The 18,210-nt window shown below is 48.2% G+C and overlaps 1 protein-coding gene across 4 annotated transcripts in view; it reads right to left on the minus strand.

Annotated features, from left to right (window-relative positions):
* Nucleotides 1-17,081, minus strand: part of SLC5A11 (solute carrier family 5 member 11) — a 41,627-nt gene extending 24,546 nt beyond the window's left edge. For 2 of the 4 annotated variants that reach the window (XM_032872866.1, XM_032872869.1), the window contains exons 1-5: nucleotides 16,679-16,791; nucleotides 6,487-6,643; nucleotides 5,073-5,144; nucleotides 2,813-2,917; nucleotides 1,513-1,572 (exon numbers count right to left, since the gene is read on the minus strand). In XM_032872866.1, coding sequence (XP_032728757.1) covers nucleotides 1,513-1,572; nucleotides 2,813-2,917; nucleotides 5,073-5,144; nucleotides 6,487-6,621 — 372 coding nt within the window. In that variant the 5' untranslated portion in view covers nucleotides 6,622-6,643; nucleotides 16,679-16,791. Of the gene's footprint in view, nucleotides 1-1,512; nucleotides 1,573-2,812; nucleotides 2,918-5,072; nucleotides 5,145-6,486; nucleotides 6,644-16,678 lie in introns of all 4 variants that reach the window. The other 2 variants (XM_032872868.1, XM_032872870.1) reach the window with 2 other exon arrangements.
* Between the last annotated feature and the right edge of the window lie 1,129 nt (nucleotides 17,082-18,210).

Consider the following 18,210-nt stretch of genomic DNA (forward strand, 5'->3'; position numbering starts at 1 on the left):
CCTCCCCCCTTCCTCTCCCAACTCAGCAGCACTGATGGTCTTCTTAATCATAGACTTAAGAGGGGAGAAGAAAATAGGCTTAGGAGGGTGGCTCACTAGTTAAGTATCTGCCTTTGGCTCAGGTCCCCCCAGGACCCTGGGATCCAGTCCCAAGTCAGGCTTCCTGCTCAGCAGGGAATCTGCTTCTCCCTCTCCCCTGCTTGTGCTCACTCTCTCTCTCTCTGAAATAAATAAAATCTTAAAAAAGAAAAAGGAGGAGAAAATGGGGGCAGAGGGCTGGGATGTGGAGGAACTGAGGTTCTGCGCAGGGGGATATTATCACTCCCATCCCAATTGTATTATCAATTACTCACTGTTTTTATTTTTTAAAATGATTTTTATTTGACAGAGCGAATGAGTGAGTTAGTCAGTTTAACTGATTGAGCCACCAGGCATCCCAGATCCCACATTTTCCTATTAGAAGCAACTGTAGCTACCATTTCCAGTCTTCCTGCCTCCTCTCAACCTCCAGCCCCCGAATTCCTTCCTCACTCTCAGCAGATGACATTACCTTTTCTTGCCGGAGAAAGTGGCTGAGAATGTCTGGCTGCCCTACCTGGGAAATAACCTGCATCTCCACCGATCTTAACCCCTTTCCATAGGAGGTGTTAATACATAATTATTGATGCTTTGGCCCAGAGACCCTCGGTCCCAGCCCAGTGTTGTTATACCCCAGATATTTTGCCCACATGGGAGCTAGTCCCAGGTGGAGGTGGGAGCCCCCTGCCAGCCACCCACTAAGGCCCTGCTTATCTTACTCAGACTCCGTATTATCTCCAAGGTTATTCATCCGTGTACCCTTGCCCTTTACACAGGATCACACTACATTTGGTACAACGTAATTTTTCAAATGATTCCTTTTATCATTCAGCAGGTCTCCCTACTTGTGTATTTTTTTAACTGCCACAATAAAACGTGAAAATCAGTTTTTGCATCATTAAAACCATGATGGGATAGTATAATCTTGCCTGTGTGGTAGGATCCCTAAAACAGAAGGAAGTCTAGACAGGAGGACTGACGTAAAGCTGTCGGATCAGAAACAATCTTTTAAACTACTTTTTCAAAAAGTCTTAAAGCACTGTCATTTGGGAACAAAAATGTTGACCTTTCACATCCACCAGAAATAATTCCGTCTGTATAATTTTCTGTGCAAAGGAAGAAAAGCAGTAACCCGTTATGGCTTAAACATTTAAAAGACACTGTGAGTCTCGTGTCTGTGTCTTGGCATTGAGAAAAAAAAAAATGTTTTTGAGCCCTTGTTGCTTCCAGCCTCTGAAAAGCCTGTGTGCATCTCCCTCATGGGGCAGCAGGTGGGAGCTCCTAAGGACAGGGCTTCCTGGTCTCGCCTGGGCAGCGTCCCTCACCATGTGGGGAGTTCCCAGGGACTGGCTAATGGATGTCCTCAGGTGGGAGGGAGGGAACACAAGGGTGACCCTCCCAAAGGGTCTTCTTGTCCCAGAGCACCCAACTCACCTGACCAGCGATGTAGATGGGCAGAAAGATCCAGGCCAACATCAACACAGAGAACAGGCCCTGCCCAAGAAAACAGAGTCAGGCACATCAAGGTGCTGGTCTGGATTTCCCTCTGCACTTGGCGGTCACCTGGCCTGGTTCCGTCTCGGGTTCAGTAGCTCATCCTCCCTGGGCCATCATATTTCCATGTTGAAATGGGAGAAGGGGATGAAGGAGGGAAGCATGGAAATAGCAGCTTCCCTGTGACTCCTCATTCAGTGTCTCCTGAAACCTCGTGTCATCCCCCGCCATCCAGGGGTGGACCTCCCTCGTTGATCCAGGATGGGCTTGCTAAGTGAACCCTATCATAGGGTACTGTGCGTAGGGTACTAGGTCTGCAGCACAAAATGAGTACTCTAAAAATGTTAGTCACTGAGGGGGTACCTGGCTGGCTCAGTGGGTGGAGCGAGTCACTCTTGATCTCAGGGTGGTGAGTTCAAGCCCTACCCTGGGCATAGAGACAATGTAAAAATAAATAAATAAATAAATAAATAAATAAATAAATAAAGCTTGTTTAAAAAAAATTTGTTAGTCACTATGAAGATGAAACTCACTACTAAGAGTGCACGCCCGCCCCCTCAGTGAAAATCATACCCTGCATGAACCCTGCTACCCAGGATAATGTGTCCTATCTCTGGAGTCTCTGTGGGGTGGCAGGAAGGTTGAGAACCACTGAACCACACACTACATTCTTGTGATGGCCAACTGGATCTAATACACAGATACACCCCTGGGTCCCCTGACACCTTCTATCTTCTGCATCCACAACAGAGAGGTTCTAAGCCGTCTTCTCCCACACATTGGTTTTTTGGGGTCCCAGTCTTCTGGGCCAGGATCAAGCAAACCCAGACAAGCCCAAAACTTGCAGAATCAGCTGATTTTTTGCTGACCAGGTCTGCCTTTGGTGCTTGCTTGTTTTCTCATGAAGTACAACGGTAGTTTTAAAAAGAACAGGGTAGGGGTGCCTGGGTGGCTTGGTTGGTTGAGCCTCTGACTCTTGGTTTCAGCTCAGGTCATGATCTCAAGGGTCCAGGAATCGGGGCCCACCTTGGACTCCACCCTCAGCAATGGAGACTACTTGGGATTCTCTCCTTCTGCCCCTCCCTCTGCTCGTGCTCCCTCTCTCATGCTCTCTCTCTAAAATAAATAAATAAAATCTTTAACAAAAATAAATAAATGAAAGTACAGGGAATTCACATTGTCTCCCAGGACTCTCTGGTAGGCAAAAGGTGAGCTGTATGCGCGCTGGTAAAATACTTACATTCAATTCATAAGCAGTGACAGAGAGGCCCACAGCAGCGCCTGACCCTGCCAGGCCAACAAAATGTCCACTTCCCACATTGCTGGCAAACAAGGATGCGCCCACCTGTGGGCAGATGGACAAGTCAGATCTTGGAGTGATGGTCTATGGTACCTTTTCCCCAACCCCGGTTTTTCTCATGCTCCAGAGGGACCAAGACAGAAGAAGTAGAGAAGGCAGGACCATCCCTAGCCTATGTGGCACCTTTTTCTTTCTTCAAATTAGAAAAAGATTCTTCTTCCTCAAGACTCTTTTACTTCCATCTATCAGATACTGGCATAACAAATATGCATATTTGTGATGGCTAAAATATGAATTGTGTGCCATAGGGTTGTGCAGTGCATAACATGAACAACTGTATGCAGTATCCCTGGGGAAAGGATGACACGGTCTTGTGGAAGGTGCTTCATGATGAGAATCAGAAAGCCTGTGTTCTATTCCAGTTCTGCTTCTAACTTAGCAAAGTAGATAGCCCTCTTTCTGGTAGAACAGTAAGTGGCCAAGCCTACACTCAATGACCCCAATCCCTGGTCTCAATGGACTGGACCAGACAGACTTGAGCACCTGGCCCAAGCCGGGTCAATGACATTTTCTCTTCTGGGAATCGAACTGGGACACCATCTCTGTTACTAAATCCTAGCTAGTTTCTCTCGCTGAGGCCTGCATTCTCTTGGTTAAACATAGAGATTAGCCAGAGACAGAAAGCTGAAGATACATTAGTACCAAACTGTGACTTTTTCTTTTATACAGTCAAGAGGATTGACAGATAGGAAAGGGAGTATGTTCACACTCTGTCATTTGGTGATATTTAATGCTGTGTCAGCAGGCAACTGAGAAATCTTTGGGCAACTGTTACTCATAATTCGGGGAACACTAGATTATAAGAGCTCCTTGAGGGTGAAGACCAGCTCACTGAGAAAGAGAGAGAGAAAGGGAGGGACGGAGGGGAGAGAGAGAAAATCCCAAGCAGGCTCCATGCCCAGTGAGGAGCCCGACATGTGGCTTGATCTCTCAACCCTGAGATCACAACCTGAGCTGAAACTGAGCTGGACGCTTAACCAATTGAGTCACCCCGGGTACCCCAGGAAGAATATGTTTTGTAATGAATATTGAGTGGATCTGCAGTGAATAGCTTCACTGCAAATGGGAGATGTCCTCCCTCTTCTTAGTTCAAAGATGTCATCCTTATTTTAGGCGATTATAAGCAAACTATTATCCCGGACCACCTACCCAGGGCACATGAAGTAGACACCTGTGTGCATATGAGTGCACGTGTGTGTGTGCATGTATGTGTATGTGTGCATGTACGCATGTTTGTATATGTGTTTGGCAATGCCCCTAGGTCCGCTTGAAAAGAAAATACTGGGGCGCCTGGGTAGGTCAGTGGGTTAAAGCCTCTGCCTTTGGGGTCCTGGGATCGAGCCCCGCATCGGACTCTCTGCTCAGTAGGGAGCCTGCTTTCTCCTCTCTCTCTGCCTGCTTCTCTGCCTACTTGTGATCTCTCTGTCAAATAAATAAATAAATAAAATATTTTTTAAAAAGTTGGAAAAAAAAAAGAAAAGAAAATACTAATTCGACTACAGTGTTTGTCATTTGTGTCCTCAATGTCTATTCTACATTGTCTCAGTAATGGCCTCTAGCCCCTTCTCATTTCTCATCACATATGCTTTGGGGGGGGAGGTTCCAGGCTCCCCCACCCAGCTCAGGCATTGACTGTGTGACCCAGGCTTAAGCCAATTAGCAGATCAAACTACCCCGGTCACAGTGACTGGCACATGCTGCCATGGAGGCAAGTGCTCTTCCCACACTGAACTGAGCTTGAGAAGATGAAAAGTCTGGAGCAGTGTCTCCCATCTTATTGCCATGAAGTCGACCCTGTTTGGGAATAATGCCTGTCCAGAAGAAGAGAAGTTGATATGGACAGATGGAAGGAAGAAAAGAAGGGGAAAAGGGATGGGCATGGGGAAGGAAACCAGGTCCTAGTGATATCACCTGAAACCCTGCCCTCAGCCATCCCTGAAACCAGCCTAATTAGATTTCTCCCTTGGGTGAGCTGATGAATTCTTTCTGTTCAAAATCATTTGCACCGGAGCTAAGCCTTCTCTAGACCATGACTTCCACAAAACATACAATCAGAGTCCTGTGAGACCAAAGCCTAACAGAACATCAGCCCTCGAAGAATCTTTGGGAAATGACTTTAATTGAACCAAAGATCACTTACTGGCCACCACACCATGTCCCCTCCAGCTAGGAAGTAGCCTTTCACTGTGTCTCTCTTGGTCTTCACTGTGGACTGAAACAGAGAAGAAGGTGGTAAATAATCAGAGGCATCCCAGAGCGCCTGAGCCATGGATTACCTGCTGTTGAGTCCAGCAGGCCAGATTTGGACATCAAATATAGTTTGGGTTTTTTTTTAAACCCATGGTTTAAGAAGATTTTAATTTGAATGCTTTAGAAGAGACGTAAATTCTCCAGGCCGATGCAACCCCTGCCACTCCCTGCTTTGCATACTTACAGCTCAAATATGTGTTTGCGTTCTCAACCCATGGCTTATCTAGGAGAGCTCATGATGGGTACCATTTACTGAGTGTTCATAGAGACACAGTAGCTCAGCACGCAGACACTATGCTAAATACTGTAGAGCATCATCTCATGGTAATCCCTACCATCTCCTATGAAGTTGGTGTCATTAGACCAATCTAACAGAAGAAGACACTAGGCTCAGAACTTACCTATCAGAGGCTCAAAGTTACCTATCTTGTGCCATATTTCTAGATAGCAGAAGGGCTGGGAATTCAGACCCAGGTCTGAATGATTACAGACTCATACATCCTTCGGTCTGACAACCTTATCTGTTGTAGGAATTTATCCCACATTATAGTTGCACACATCCAAAATAATAAGCGCAAGATTTGCTGACTGCAACATAATTTGTAACAGTAAGAGACAGGAAGCAGTCCAAATGACTCTCTATCCAAATGATCCAGTATAAGTATCTTATGGAATCCTGTGCAGCTTTTCAGAAGGCAAGGAAGCATCTATGTGCTGATATGAAAAGACAGCCAAGGGACAATGTGATAGGTGAAAAATAGCAAGGTAAAAAAAAAATGTGTATAATAAGTTACTTCCTATTTAAGAAAGAGGTAAATACAAGGATAATATTTGCTTGGATTTCCAGAAGGAAACTCAAACTAATGTGCAAACAAGTTAGTAACAGTAGTTACCTGAGGAGGGAAAGGCAGTAGTGAGACTTTTCACTGTATGTCATTTCAAGTTGCTTTTATTTTTGAACCATGAGGCTTTATTGTCTTTAAAACAAAACAAAACAAAACCCTCACTCAAAAGAGAAAGAAAGAACATGGCCTTCGAAGTGAAGGAAATATGGATTCTAACTGCAGCTCTGCTAACTTACTAACATATAAGGAGCTTAGATTTTTGAGCCTCAGTTTCCTTACCTATAAAATGGGTACAGTAGTAGTGTCTTCTTTGTAGACATCTCTGCTAACACAAACGTAAGTGCCTAAGACAGCACCTGACATATGATCCACACTCAGTCCATTTTTACAAGCATAAAGTTCAGATTACTTGATGACCTTGGGCGAGTTTCTTCCGCTGCCTCCCCTGGTCTGGCTTACCCATAGTCCCACAGCCAGGACAAAGAGGAAGTACAGAACGAGCACTGCGATGTCACCTGGCTCCAGGTTCCTTTGGGGAAAGGCCTCCAGGGGATCAGACTGGGTGGGCTGAGGGCTGCTGGAGCTGCTCTCCATGGTTCTGAGCAAATGCTCAATCCTGTGGGAAGTGCAAATGCCTGTCAGATGCCAGAACCAGAGGTGCTTTTCTCTCACCTACTCCACACTGCCTCCTCGGAGCACCCAGACGAGAGGACAACCATGGAGGGATGTGTGTGGGGACACGCCCCCCAAGAAGGCAGAGCCACCTACCCATCTGTCTGTCCATCTGCTCACTCATTCATTCAGCAAATTCAGTGAGGTCACATCAAATCACCCGCTGATAGTTTAGCAATTCGGCCAATTGGCAAAATATTAAAAAGAATAAACAGTGTGACTAGCACAGATGGTTTCCCACTCCAGGAGTGTGAGTAAAGCAAGACACCTGAGTTACTCCCCATTTCTGAGGAACCTCAGCTGGGTGTAGGTCAAGCTGACAACATTGAGGGTCAGCTAGACACTACGATCTTACTCCTTTGAATGATGGATGGCCCATGAAAGTGCACATATTTAGCGATATATGTAGCATCTCCTGCACGCTGGGCATCATTCTAAGTGTTTAATATTAGTGAGCACTACTGTCATGATCCCCATTTTACAGATGGTAAAATTGAGGCACAGGGAAGTTAAGTTACCTGCTTAAGGTAAGACGGCTCAAGTGGCAGAGCTGGGATTTGAAGGCAAATGATCTTGCTCCAGAATCCATACTTCGAACAACTATCCTAAGCTGTTACCCAGTATCCTGCACTTGTGTGCAATTTAAGGGATTTCTGTGGTGGGCAGATAAATGTCCCCCTCAAGGATGTGTCATTCTTAATCCCCAGACCCTATGAATATGTTACGTTACATGGCCAGAGGACAGCTAAATTTGCAGATTTTTCCTGGATTATCTGAGTGAGCCCAATGCAACCACAAGAGTCCTTAAAAGTGAAGGGAAATCAGAACAGAGAACCAGAGATGACAGAGCGAGACGGATTTGGCCAAATGTTGCTGGTTTTGGAGATGGAAAAATAGGGACCACAAACCAGGGAACTCAGGCGGCTTCTAGAAGCTGGAAACACAAATTAATGCATTCCACCCCAGAGTATCGAAAAAGAATTCAGCCCAGCTGTCACCTTGATGTCAGCCCAGTGAGACCCACTTAGAACTTCCGACTTGTAGAACCCTAAGATGATGACTGTTGGTTCCGTTATCAAAGGAACGAGATTGAGACAAAGTGAAAGTTTTGCAAAGCTTTATTCTACGCCAAGCATTAGAAGTCAGACTGACCCGCCAAGGCCGCCTCCGAAGAGAGTGACCACCCCTTGGTCTTACAGGCTAGTTTTATAGGGCACAACAGCAGACATCTACATATGTGGCTTTGGCTGATTGGATGTTTCCACCTGTCTGGCCTTGTTTTAGGTGTGTGTTTTAGTAACAGTTACCTGGAACTGCTATCAGTAACTGTTGAGGCGTTTATTAAACAAAATGGCCTTGTTTTAGGTATGTGTTTTAGCAACGGTTACCTGGAACCGGTATCAGTAACTGCTGAGGCATTTATTAAACAACAAAATGGCTACCTAGGCAACATGGATTCACTATGGCTAAAAAGGCCCAGGCAGGCCCTAGGGGTTTAATAGGTTTTAACATGGAATCGGCCCCAACAATAACCCTGCATTGTTTCAAGTTGCTACATTGCTGGTAACTGGCAACTAATAAAATTTCAAAGGGTGATTTTTTGACCGTAAGTGATTTGGGCATTGACTTATTCCCGTGTTAATGTGTGACTCCACTCTGGGGGTTTGGGAATGAAAAGACTCAGTCCCTGACCTCTACGATGGGCAGGCGAGTAATGGGGAAACTCACTCATGAGATAACAGCACAAAGATGTTCCATATAGGGGAGATGCTTAGCGGCAGATGTGTTCAGGATTTGAACTTAGAAGCCACACAGCTGGCCACACCACTGAGAAGTCCTGTGAACCAGGACAAGCTCTCTAAATGGGCAATGAGAGTGTGTATTGAGGGACTGTGGTGAGCTCATGCCTACGAAGGGCTAGGTGCACTGCTTGCATAGTTGTGCCCCATAAATTCTGGCCATTATTATTATGATGATTAATAGGATTTTCTACAAGATGCAGTGGGTGACAATAAGGACCCCCTCATTGTCAATGGAGAGATCCAAACAGGAGCATATAAGCTGGGTTTTGAAGAATGAGTCAGTGGTTCTGGATGTGTAAGCAGGGCCTGGGGACATTCCAGGCAAAAACAATAGCATCTACACACTGAGGTATGAACAAGCATGACACAGTTAAGAAACCACCAGATTCTGGGGTGCCTGGTGGCTCTGTCGGTTAAGCACCCGACTCCTGATTTTGGCTCAGGTCATGTCCTGGGTTTGAGCCCTGCATTGGGCTCCCTGCTCAGCAGGGGTTCTGCTTCTCCCTCTGCCCCTCCTCCCACTCATTCTCTCAATCTCTCTCTCTCAAATAAATAAATAAAATCTTCCCCAAAAATTAAATAAATAAGTAGGGACCCCTGGGTGGCTCAGTCATTAAGCCTCTGCCTTCAGCTCAGGTTGTGATCCCAGGGTCCTGGGATGCGGGGCTTTATCCCAGGCTTGTTCGTCCCCTACTCCCTCTACTTGTGTTCCCTCTCTCTCTCTCTGCCAATTAAATAAGTAAATAAAATCTTTAAAAAATTTAAGTAAATAAGTAAATAAATAAATTTTAAAAAGTCGATGCTCTAACTCCACGAGAAATAAAAGGAAAGCGATTAATGATAAAATGATGAAAGCATCAACATGCAACATCTGTGGGCAGACCCTAAGAGGCTGTCAGACACTTGCACCTACGATGCTGACTAAGTTTCAATTTTAAGAGAAATAAGAAAGTCTGAAGGCATTTTATTCCTCAAACTCAGAATAAAAAGTAAATCTGCGAAGGAACAGCAGCACAGAAACTCAGTTGAACAACATGGGGGTGAGGGGCGCTGACCCCCAGTGCAACCAAAAATCCACAGGTAGCTTTTGATCCCCCCCCCCAAATTTCAGTACAAACAGCCTACTGCTGACCAGGAGCCTTAGCAATAATGGTTGATTAACACATATTTTGTATATGTACTATATACTGTGCTCTTACAATAAAGATAGAGAAAAAATAAAACATTAAAAAAATAAGAGAAAATAGATTTATAATACTGCACTGTATTTATCAAGAAAAAAAAAATCTATGTGTTAAGTGGACCCATGCAGTTCAAAGCCATATCGTTCAAGTGTGTTGTTCGAGTGTATATACACCAAAATGCTTAAATTTGTATGCATACTTTGTGATTCCCTTATTTTTTAAGGAGGCTCCAGGTCCAACGGGGGGCTTGAACTCACGACCCTGAGATCCAGAGCCAGATGCTCTACTGACTGAGCCAGCCAGGTGCCCCTATGATTTTAAATGTTATGAAAAAGTCCAGGGTGCCTGGGTGGCTCAGTGGGTTAAACACCTGCCTTCGGCTCAGGTCATGATCCCAGGGGGCTGGGATCGAGTCCCGCATTAGGCTCCCTGGTTAGCAGGGAGTCTGCTTTTCCCTCTGTCCCTCCCCCCATCGTACGCTCTCAGATAAATAAATCTTTAAAAAAAAAAAAGTTCAAGAATTACCACGATATGCCATCTTTTAAAGACCAAGCACTCTAAAAAACATTTGAGACAATGTTGTGAAGATAAAAGCAGGCACATTCTTTGCTTTAAAAATTTTGTTTAAAAAAAGCCAACATACTGTTTTTCATGTAAACTGGAGGTAGGTTCTAGTCTCAGTTATAAGCATGCTGTTCACACACATGAAGGTCTGGTAGACTATTCTGAAAGTTCATGTTGCATGAGGCAGTTCCATATTTCGGGGAGTCTAGCATCTCTGGCCTCCGTGGTACCCCCAAACCATGGTCACAACCAAAAGTGCTCCCATACGTGTTCACTGCATCTCCTGACAGGCAGGAATGTGTCTGCTGTACGCCTGCACTCTGGGATAAGGGACCAGGGATTCATGTGCTCAGATAGGGGTCGGGGAGGCTTGTGCAGAAGCAAGAAGGGGGGCAGGAAGGTCACTGACTTGAGACGAAGTAGAGAGAGGGACGAGAGAGGATCCGAGAAGTAATTTGAGGTTAAAATCAATAGGGTTTGGTGATTAGTTGACAGGGTAATAGGGGCTGGGGAGTACTTTCATGCTTCTGATCAGAGCTGCCCACAGACAGAACAACCTGATTACCAGGGCAGGATGGTCCTTGTTTCTAGATTAAATTCCCTCAGCTTCAAAACTATTGACATTTTGGGCTGGATAATTCTGTTACAGGGTGGGAAGGCTATTCTGTGCATTGCTGGCGTTTTTTTGTTTTATTTTTGTTTTTTTTTAATTTAATTTTAATTTTTTAAATTTATTTTCAACGTAACAGTATTCATTGTTTTTGCACCACACCCAGTGCTCCATGCAGTCCGTGCCCTCTCCAATACCCACCACCTGGTTCCCCCAACCTCCCACCCCCCCCTTCAAAACCCTCAGATTGTTTTTCAAAGTCCATAGTCTCTCATGGTTCACCTCCCCTTCCAATTTCCCTCAACTCCCTTCTCCTCTCCATCTCCCCAATGTCCTCCATGCTATTTGTTATGCTCCACAAATAAGTGAAACCATATGATAATTGACTCTCTGCTTGACTTATTTCACTCAGCATAATCTCTTCCAGTCCCGTCCATGTTGCTACAAAAGTTGGGTATTCATCCTTTCTGATGGAGGCATAATACTCCATAGTGTATATGGACCACATCTTCCTTATCCATTCGTCCGCTGAAGGGCATCTTGGTTCTTTCTACAGTTTGCATTGCGGGCGGTTTTTACAACCTCGCTGCTATGCCCTGATGAGGCAGCTGGAAGTTCACTTAGACAAGATGCCTCAGGGGGGCGCTCCAGGATCTTACGTTCCCTTCCCCTGCCAAGGATTGCTCTAGACTTCTCCCTGGGGCTGCCCCTTGCTTTGTTCTGTTGGAAGCATTCTCAGGGCTGCTCAGACCTTGGATGTGGTGGCCCTCTCCCGGGAAGGAAGGACCCAAGCAACCAGGGATCCACTGCACCGACAGAGAGGAAGGACTGCAGAGAGGAAGAGGGAGGGAGAGAGGGAAGACAGCCACGACTGGGCTTGCCCAGCTCAGACACTTACTGTGCCCTAATGTGGGAGGAAGGAAGCAGCAGAAGCCAGGATTCCCCTCACTCCTCAGTCTAGATTTTATGACCATTGTCATTTGTGAAATGGGATAATAACATGCTCTGGATGAACCCAACTAAACCGGACACTTGCAAAGCCTTTGTGCAAGGAAGTGGGAAGGAGGCTGCAATTTCTGTGGCGGCAACAGAAGTCCATAAAGGAAAGGGGAGCCTGGGTGGTTCAGTCGGTTGAGTGTCCAACTCTTGGTTTTGGCTCAGGTCATGATTCTGGGGTCAAGAGATCAAGCCCTGCGAAAGGCTCAGCACTCCATGCAGAGTCCGCTTGAAATTCTCTCTCTCCCTCTCTCTCTCTCTCTCTCTCTCTCTCTCGCCTTCAGCCTCTTCCCCACTCACACTCTCTGAAATAAAATCTTTAAAAATAATAATAATTAAGGAGGAAGAGGCACATTCTGGAGGCTTGGGGAAAAGGGGGCTAGATGGTCTGCCAGGTTATCTCAGGGGTAAAATCCCTATTAGGTAGTGTGACTGTACATCACAGGTGAGGCGAGGAACTTGTGGCTCTGGGAGGTTTAGCATCATGTCCAAAGTCAGGACTTGAACCCACAACTGTATAGTTTCACAGCCTGTGTTTTTAAACACTTCAACCTCCAGCTTCCAAATCTAGGGGTTTTGGGGAAGGTGACGGCTAGGAGCTTGGCAAGCAGTTCAAAGTGGAGACTGATTGCTGAACTGGGTGGTGGGGTAGATTGTTCTAGAACCACCAGGTTTGAAAGGGAGGAAGGGGGGCGGGCACTGGGACGACCGTGGGACCAGGCCCTCCCCCAGCTGCCCCTTGCAGGCCTCTGCCCGCCAGGCACCGAGGGCGGTGGGAGCGGATAAACAACTTATTCATCTCAGTCCTGGGCAGCTGGCACTGACTCCAGGCTCTTCCTGAGTCCCAGGGAGGTGGGGGCCTTGCCAGGGGCTGGGAGGGCCTGGCCCTTCTGCACGGCAGGAACAGGAGCAGGGACCAGAGAAGCTGGGAACCCCAGTGCTGCCGCTTCGGCCACAGGCTCACAGGCTAATGCACCCCTTCTCAGCAAACCCGTGAGCACTGTGCAAGTGTGGGGCATGGGACCCACTTCACAGTTGTCCTCTTACTGCATCTGGTCAGCCCCGCCAGGCAGACACGGTTACCAGTCCCCTTACAGGTGCGAAAGGGAAGCATGAAGACGTGGAAGTTTGGGTCCTACCCCTTGCTTCTAGGGCACAGGAAATGGCAGAGGTGGGATTTGAACCCAGGTCCTAAACTGCAGGAGCTAGCATTACCCAATACTGGCTGCTCTATCTTTATCCCCTTCCTTCCTTTCATCTGTTCTCCTCTTTCACTTCTTCCTTCCAGCCTTCTGTTTTTTCACACATTTATGAGGTACCAGCCGGGTGCCAGGCTCTCTGTGCTAGACAGAGAGGACAGAGCAGTGAGCCAGGCAGCCATGGTGCCCATCCTGGTGGGTTCCTCTGCCAGCCCCTTGCAGCCCTGTGCATGAGAGACCTCTGGACTGCTCCAGGATGGCCAGGATGGCCAAGCTGGGTGGGCTCCAGCTTCACCTCCTGTGAGGGACCCTCTGTGTGGGAGGGCCGGGTTAAGGGGAGTGGGGCTTTGGACAAAGCCGGCGTTGTGACATTGGCTTTGTTCGCGAGAACACCCTGGCCTCACAGTCACCGATAGGCCAGAGAACAAAGGAAGCCCAGCACCCCGGGACGGCTGCTCACCCTTTGCGTTGTAGCCCTTACATAATTTGCCATAGCAGATGTGGAAATTTTCCACACCCCAGTGGAAGGACAAGACTGGGAGATGTGGTCGCAGGTAGGGTTTGCGGGCCATTTGGTTCTGTAGGTTGGCTCCCCTGCGTGTGTCCACAGACAGGGGGTGGGTTCCAACATTATTCTTTAACTTTTGTGTGTCTTGAAACATTTCATCACAAAAGAAAAGAAACAGAACAAATTTTACAGCACAAAAAAATCTACATATATTAAATACATTCCAAGACACTAAATAGCTGGGAAGTATTTTGTCAGGATGTGGGCATTATTGGCCCAAGAGTGTCAAACACATCAGTGGGGACAGAGAATGAGAAAGAGATAGTAGGGAGAGGCACTGCAGGGACCAGAGATGACAGCTCGCTATAAGTTTTTTGTTTTTTTTTTTTTTAAGATCTTATTTATTTATTTATTTACTTGTCACAGAGAGAGAGCAAGAGTGAGCGCACAAGCAGGCAGAGTGGCAGGCAGAGGCAGAGAGAGAAGGAGGCTCCCTGCCAAGCAAGGAGCCCGATGCGAGACTTGATCCCAGGATCCTGGGATCATGACCTGAGCCAAAGGCAACGGCTTAACTGACTGAGCCACCCAGGTGTCCCACTACAAGTTTTAATTATAGATAAAAACTCCCTGGAAAAGAGATGTGCTCTGAGAAAATGTAAAGATGTAAGAATTGCATTGCCTGGTTCAAATCCGAGCTCTACCTCTTACTAGCTCTGTGATACTGGGCCAAGAAGCTCTCTGAGGCTCAGTTTCCCCATCTATAAAATGTGGATAGAGTAGCACCTGGGTGGCTCAGTCAGTTAAGCGTCTGACTCTTGGCCTCAGCTCAGGTCTTCATCTCAGAGGGGTGAGTTCAAGCCCTGAGTTAAAGAAAGCCCCTACTTGGGGTATGGGTGCCTCATTTGGTTAAGGGTCTGCCTTCAGCTCAGGTTATGATCTCAGGGTGCTGAGATCGAGTCCCCTTTGGGCTCCTTGCTCGGTGGGAGTCTGCTTTTCCCTCTGCCTCTGCCCTTCCCCTGCTTGTGCCCTCTCTCTCTCCCTCTCTCTCTGACAAATTAACAAAACTCTTAAAAAAAAAAAAATAAAAAAGCCCCTACTTTAAAAAAAAAATGGAGATAGTAATCAGACCTGTCACAGGTTTGATAAGAGCATTAGGCAAGTTCATTATATAACATGATTAGGCCTAGAATACTTGGGTCTGTCTCTGTCCCTGTTACACACACACACACAAGCCTGGACTTTGTGGTCCAGCAGATCCTGACCACCTACGTGTGTGTGTGAATCTCATTTTAAATGCACAGCACCCCAAGAGGTCAGCTCTTGGATTAACCCCATTGAACAGGTGAGGAAAACCAAGCCAAGGCCCCGGGGCCCAAGGTCACAGTGCTGGTAAATGACTGAACCTAGGTGCAGCCCAGGCTTAAACCCTGAGCTCAAAACCACTGCTTGGCACGTGGACCTTTGGCAGGGAAAATTCCAGGGGTGACAACCTTCAGTGATGACCTTGTCTCGTGATTTCCTAGAGAACAGAGCATCCAAATGACAGCATGGTCTTTCCAATGAAACGCGTCTGATTCGGAGACCATGCATACACAGGGCCACATCGCCCACCCTGACACTCACATGGGTCACTTAAGAGCCTAAAGTCATGCATTCACTCATTGACTCATCTGTCAGTGGTCCGTGCTGTCAGAGGACAGCAGCGGCCACAGCATGCCAACACAGCACGAAAGCACTTACAGTGTCTCTTTCTCAACTCCCAGAATCTAATGGCCCCTAATTCATTCCATTCTACTCCCCTAGCATGGCTGAACCCATGCATTTTCCCTCACCTTTACTTCCAGAGCTTTCATCTATACTAGCGCAAGGACCTTCCACCTCCCCTCCTTCCAATCTGCCCCTCACAGGGTGGCCAGAGGGATCTTGGACCATAAACCAGACACAGTCATCAACAGGTAAGCGCAGCCACTGACCAGCTCTTCTGTGGCCCACCCTCCTTGCACACTGGCCCTCTTCCTTAGCTGTGATTTCTGGCCTCAGGGTCTTTGCTATTTTGTTCCCCCTGCCTGGAACGCTCTTCCTTATGGCCTCGGCTTGACCAGCTCCTCCCCGTCCCTCAGATTTCATCCTACTGTCCCATTCCCAGAAGAGCTTTCCCTAGCCTCAATCTAAATTAGGTCCTTAAGCGATCTGCTGTCACAGCAAACATGACATTTCCTCACTGCCCATCAAACACCGTATCTGGTTTGTATAGGTCATTGCTGCCCCTGCCTGCGACACCAGAGGCTCTTTGAAGGCAGGGACTGTGTATGTCTTACTCACTTGGTGTCCCTGAAGCCGGCTTTCAGAGCTTTAACTACATACCCCCGCATGTTGTGGCCCCTCTTCTCCAAAGTGCTATCCCCAGGACCTGGGGAGGGCACCTCTCTCCTGCGTGTCTCCAGAATCATCCAGCCAAACACTGTCAGAAAAACCAGACCTTGTGCGTCAGCTCGTGGCTGGGAGGGTTGGGTCTCAGCTTTGCCACTCATGATTTGTGCAAACTCAGGTATGGTTCTTAATGGCTCTCCATTTGTCTGTGAGTTCAGGTGGCGGTGTCCTCAGGGGTAACCGTCCAGCGAGGCCAGGCCCAGGAAGGGAAGCCCTCTGCAACGCCCAGCACATTTCAGTGAAACTCAAATTTGCACTGTATCCCTCCAGCCTCCTGTTGTTTAAAGACATATTTCCACCTGCATTTCTCTTTGGGGCCTTGGGAGACACCATGCCTGTAGGCTGGGCTGGGCTGGGCTGGGCTAGGCTGGGCTGGGCTGGGCTGCGGTTTACAATCTCCTTTAACAGATAAGAATCTGAGACTCCCTGAGCTGAGTGTCTAAACTTGGGATGCAGAATAACAGGGACCTGTGCCTGGTGCCACCGGCTGTCCCCACCCCACTCACCCCCAAAAGCACTCCACTCGCCTGGTATCGGATGAGCTTTCTCCAAGGAGAGGAGCTGTGCCCCACCCTCCATTCCCAGCTGGAGTCCTCTAGGCCACGGCAGCCTCCTGTTCCCACACCAACCTCCCCAGTTTGGAGAATGCCTGTCAGGTTGGGCCTGGTGCAGGCAGGGAATCTTACCTTCCTCCAGAGGCCAGGCTTACCTGCCTGGGGGCCCGTCCGTGGCTTCTGAGGCAAGGGCAGCTGCAAGAAGGGGGGACACCTGGGCTCCTCTCCTCTCACAGACAGAGCTTCAGAGGACAGTGGCCACCCTCTCCTGCACCGCCTACAGCTGAGAGCCTCCTTGCGGGTCAAACTCCAAATTCCAGCCTCACTGCGGTGGGGAATCAGAGGAAGAGAATGATCTTCCCAAGCAAAGGAGAGGCTGGGCCCAGCCCTGAACCCTTGAACTTGAACTCCGAGCAGGCCTGTGTGGGGAGGGTGGCATGCCTGGAGCTCCGCCCCTGCAGTCTTCATCCGGGCCCTCACCTGGAGGGGGGCCCATCACAGGGAGGGGTAGGGGAGCCACAGGAGCCCTGCACTGTCCTGCTTCACTCACCCACTTCTCCACTGGCCCGCCTCCATGCTGGGGACAGGCGGGCTTGGGACGGGCTGGGGAAAGGGGGAGGAGAGAGGCTGGCCGGGGAGGCAGGAGACAGTGGAAAAATCCCAGGAGGGCCCTTGTAGCCACAGCCCCACCACTGCAGCCACAGGGACAGTGCCCACACTTTGTTCAGCCCCTTTTTGCGGGTGCACTCCAGACCAAGGCAGGGGAAAAAAAGGCAGGCATCTGGAGCCCTGGGGAGCTGTCAGGAGTGATCAAGCCACGGCCAGGGCCCCAAGACACCAGGACAGGCAATGGAGGACAGCAGAAGGCCTTCACGGGGGCATTCCAAAAATAAAAAATGGGTACTAACATTTACAAACCAGGAGATTTAGAAACAAGGCTCTGATTTCCCACATTCATAAGACATTCTTAAGATCTGGCCACACCAGGTCCACATAGTCACAAGACAGCCACTGGCTAGAGCAGAGTCGTGGCCCCCCTCTGTTGCCACAGACCCCACCTCCAGCCGACCTGTCTCCCTCAGGAGCCCCAAATGGGCCCTGGGAGCACAGACCCCCCGGCACAGTGTGATTCAAAAAGATGAGTGAGGCTGACTGTGCACCAGGCTTCCTTCCCTCCAAGGGCTTGCTTTCTGGTCTTTGCACACTTGATCTTTCAAATGAACCTTTGACAGATGTCTATCTCCCTTTCACTGATGAGGAAGGAGAGGTAAAGGCAGTAACGGGGGAGAGTTGGAAGATAGGTAGGAAGGAGATAGGGTCCCCGTCCTAGGAGGAAACCACCCTTAAATGGAAAAAGCCCCCCATCCTGTTGTAGGCTTTCCAGAAAGGGAATGGCCTTGGGCATCCTTACCCAAGCCCTGGGGGTTAGCTCAACAGCCTGTGGGATATTTAAACAAAGAGCTTGATCTGATGACAGGAGGCTGTCATGCCTTAGGGCAGGTATGGCCAGGGTGGTGGCTGCCCTCTTAGTCCTGAGGCTAGGAAACACTGCCCCAGAAGGAGCCCTCCACCCTTTCCCGGTGAACTACCTGATAAGTAGATAAGCACGTGGACATAAACGTGATTGGGTGACAGGTGTGTGGCGGGTGAATCACATTAAACAG

Source organism: Lontra canadensis, unplaced genomic scaffold (genome assembly GCF_010015895.1).
Source record: "Lontra canadensis isolate GAN:19392208 unplaced genomic scaffold, GSC_riverotter_1.0 scaffold45, whole genome shotgun sequence".
NCBI lineage: Eukaryota > Metazoa > Chordata > Mammalia > Carnivora > Mustelidae > Lontra > Lontra canadensis.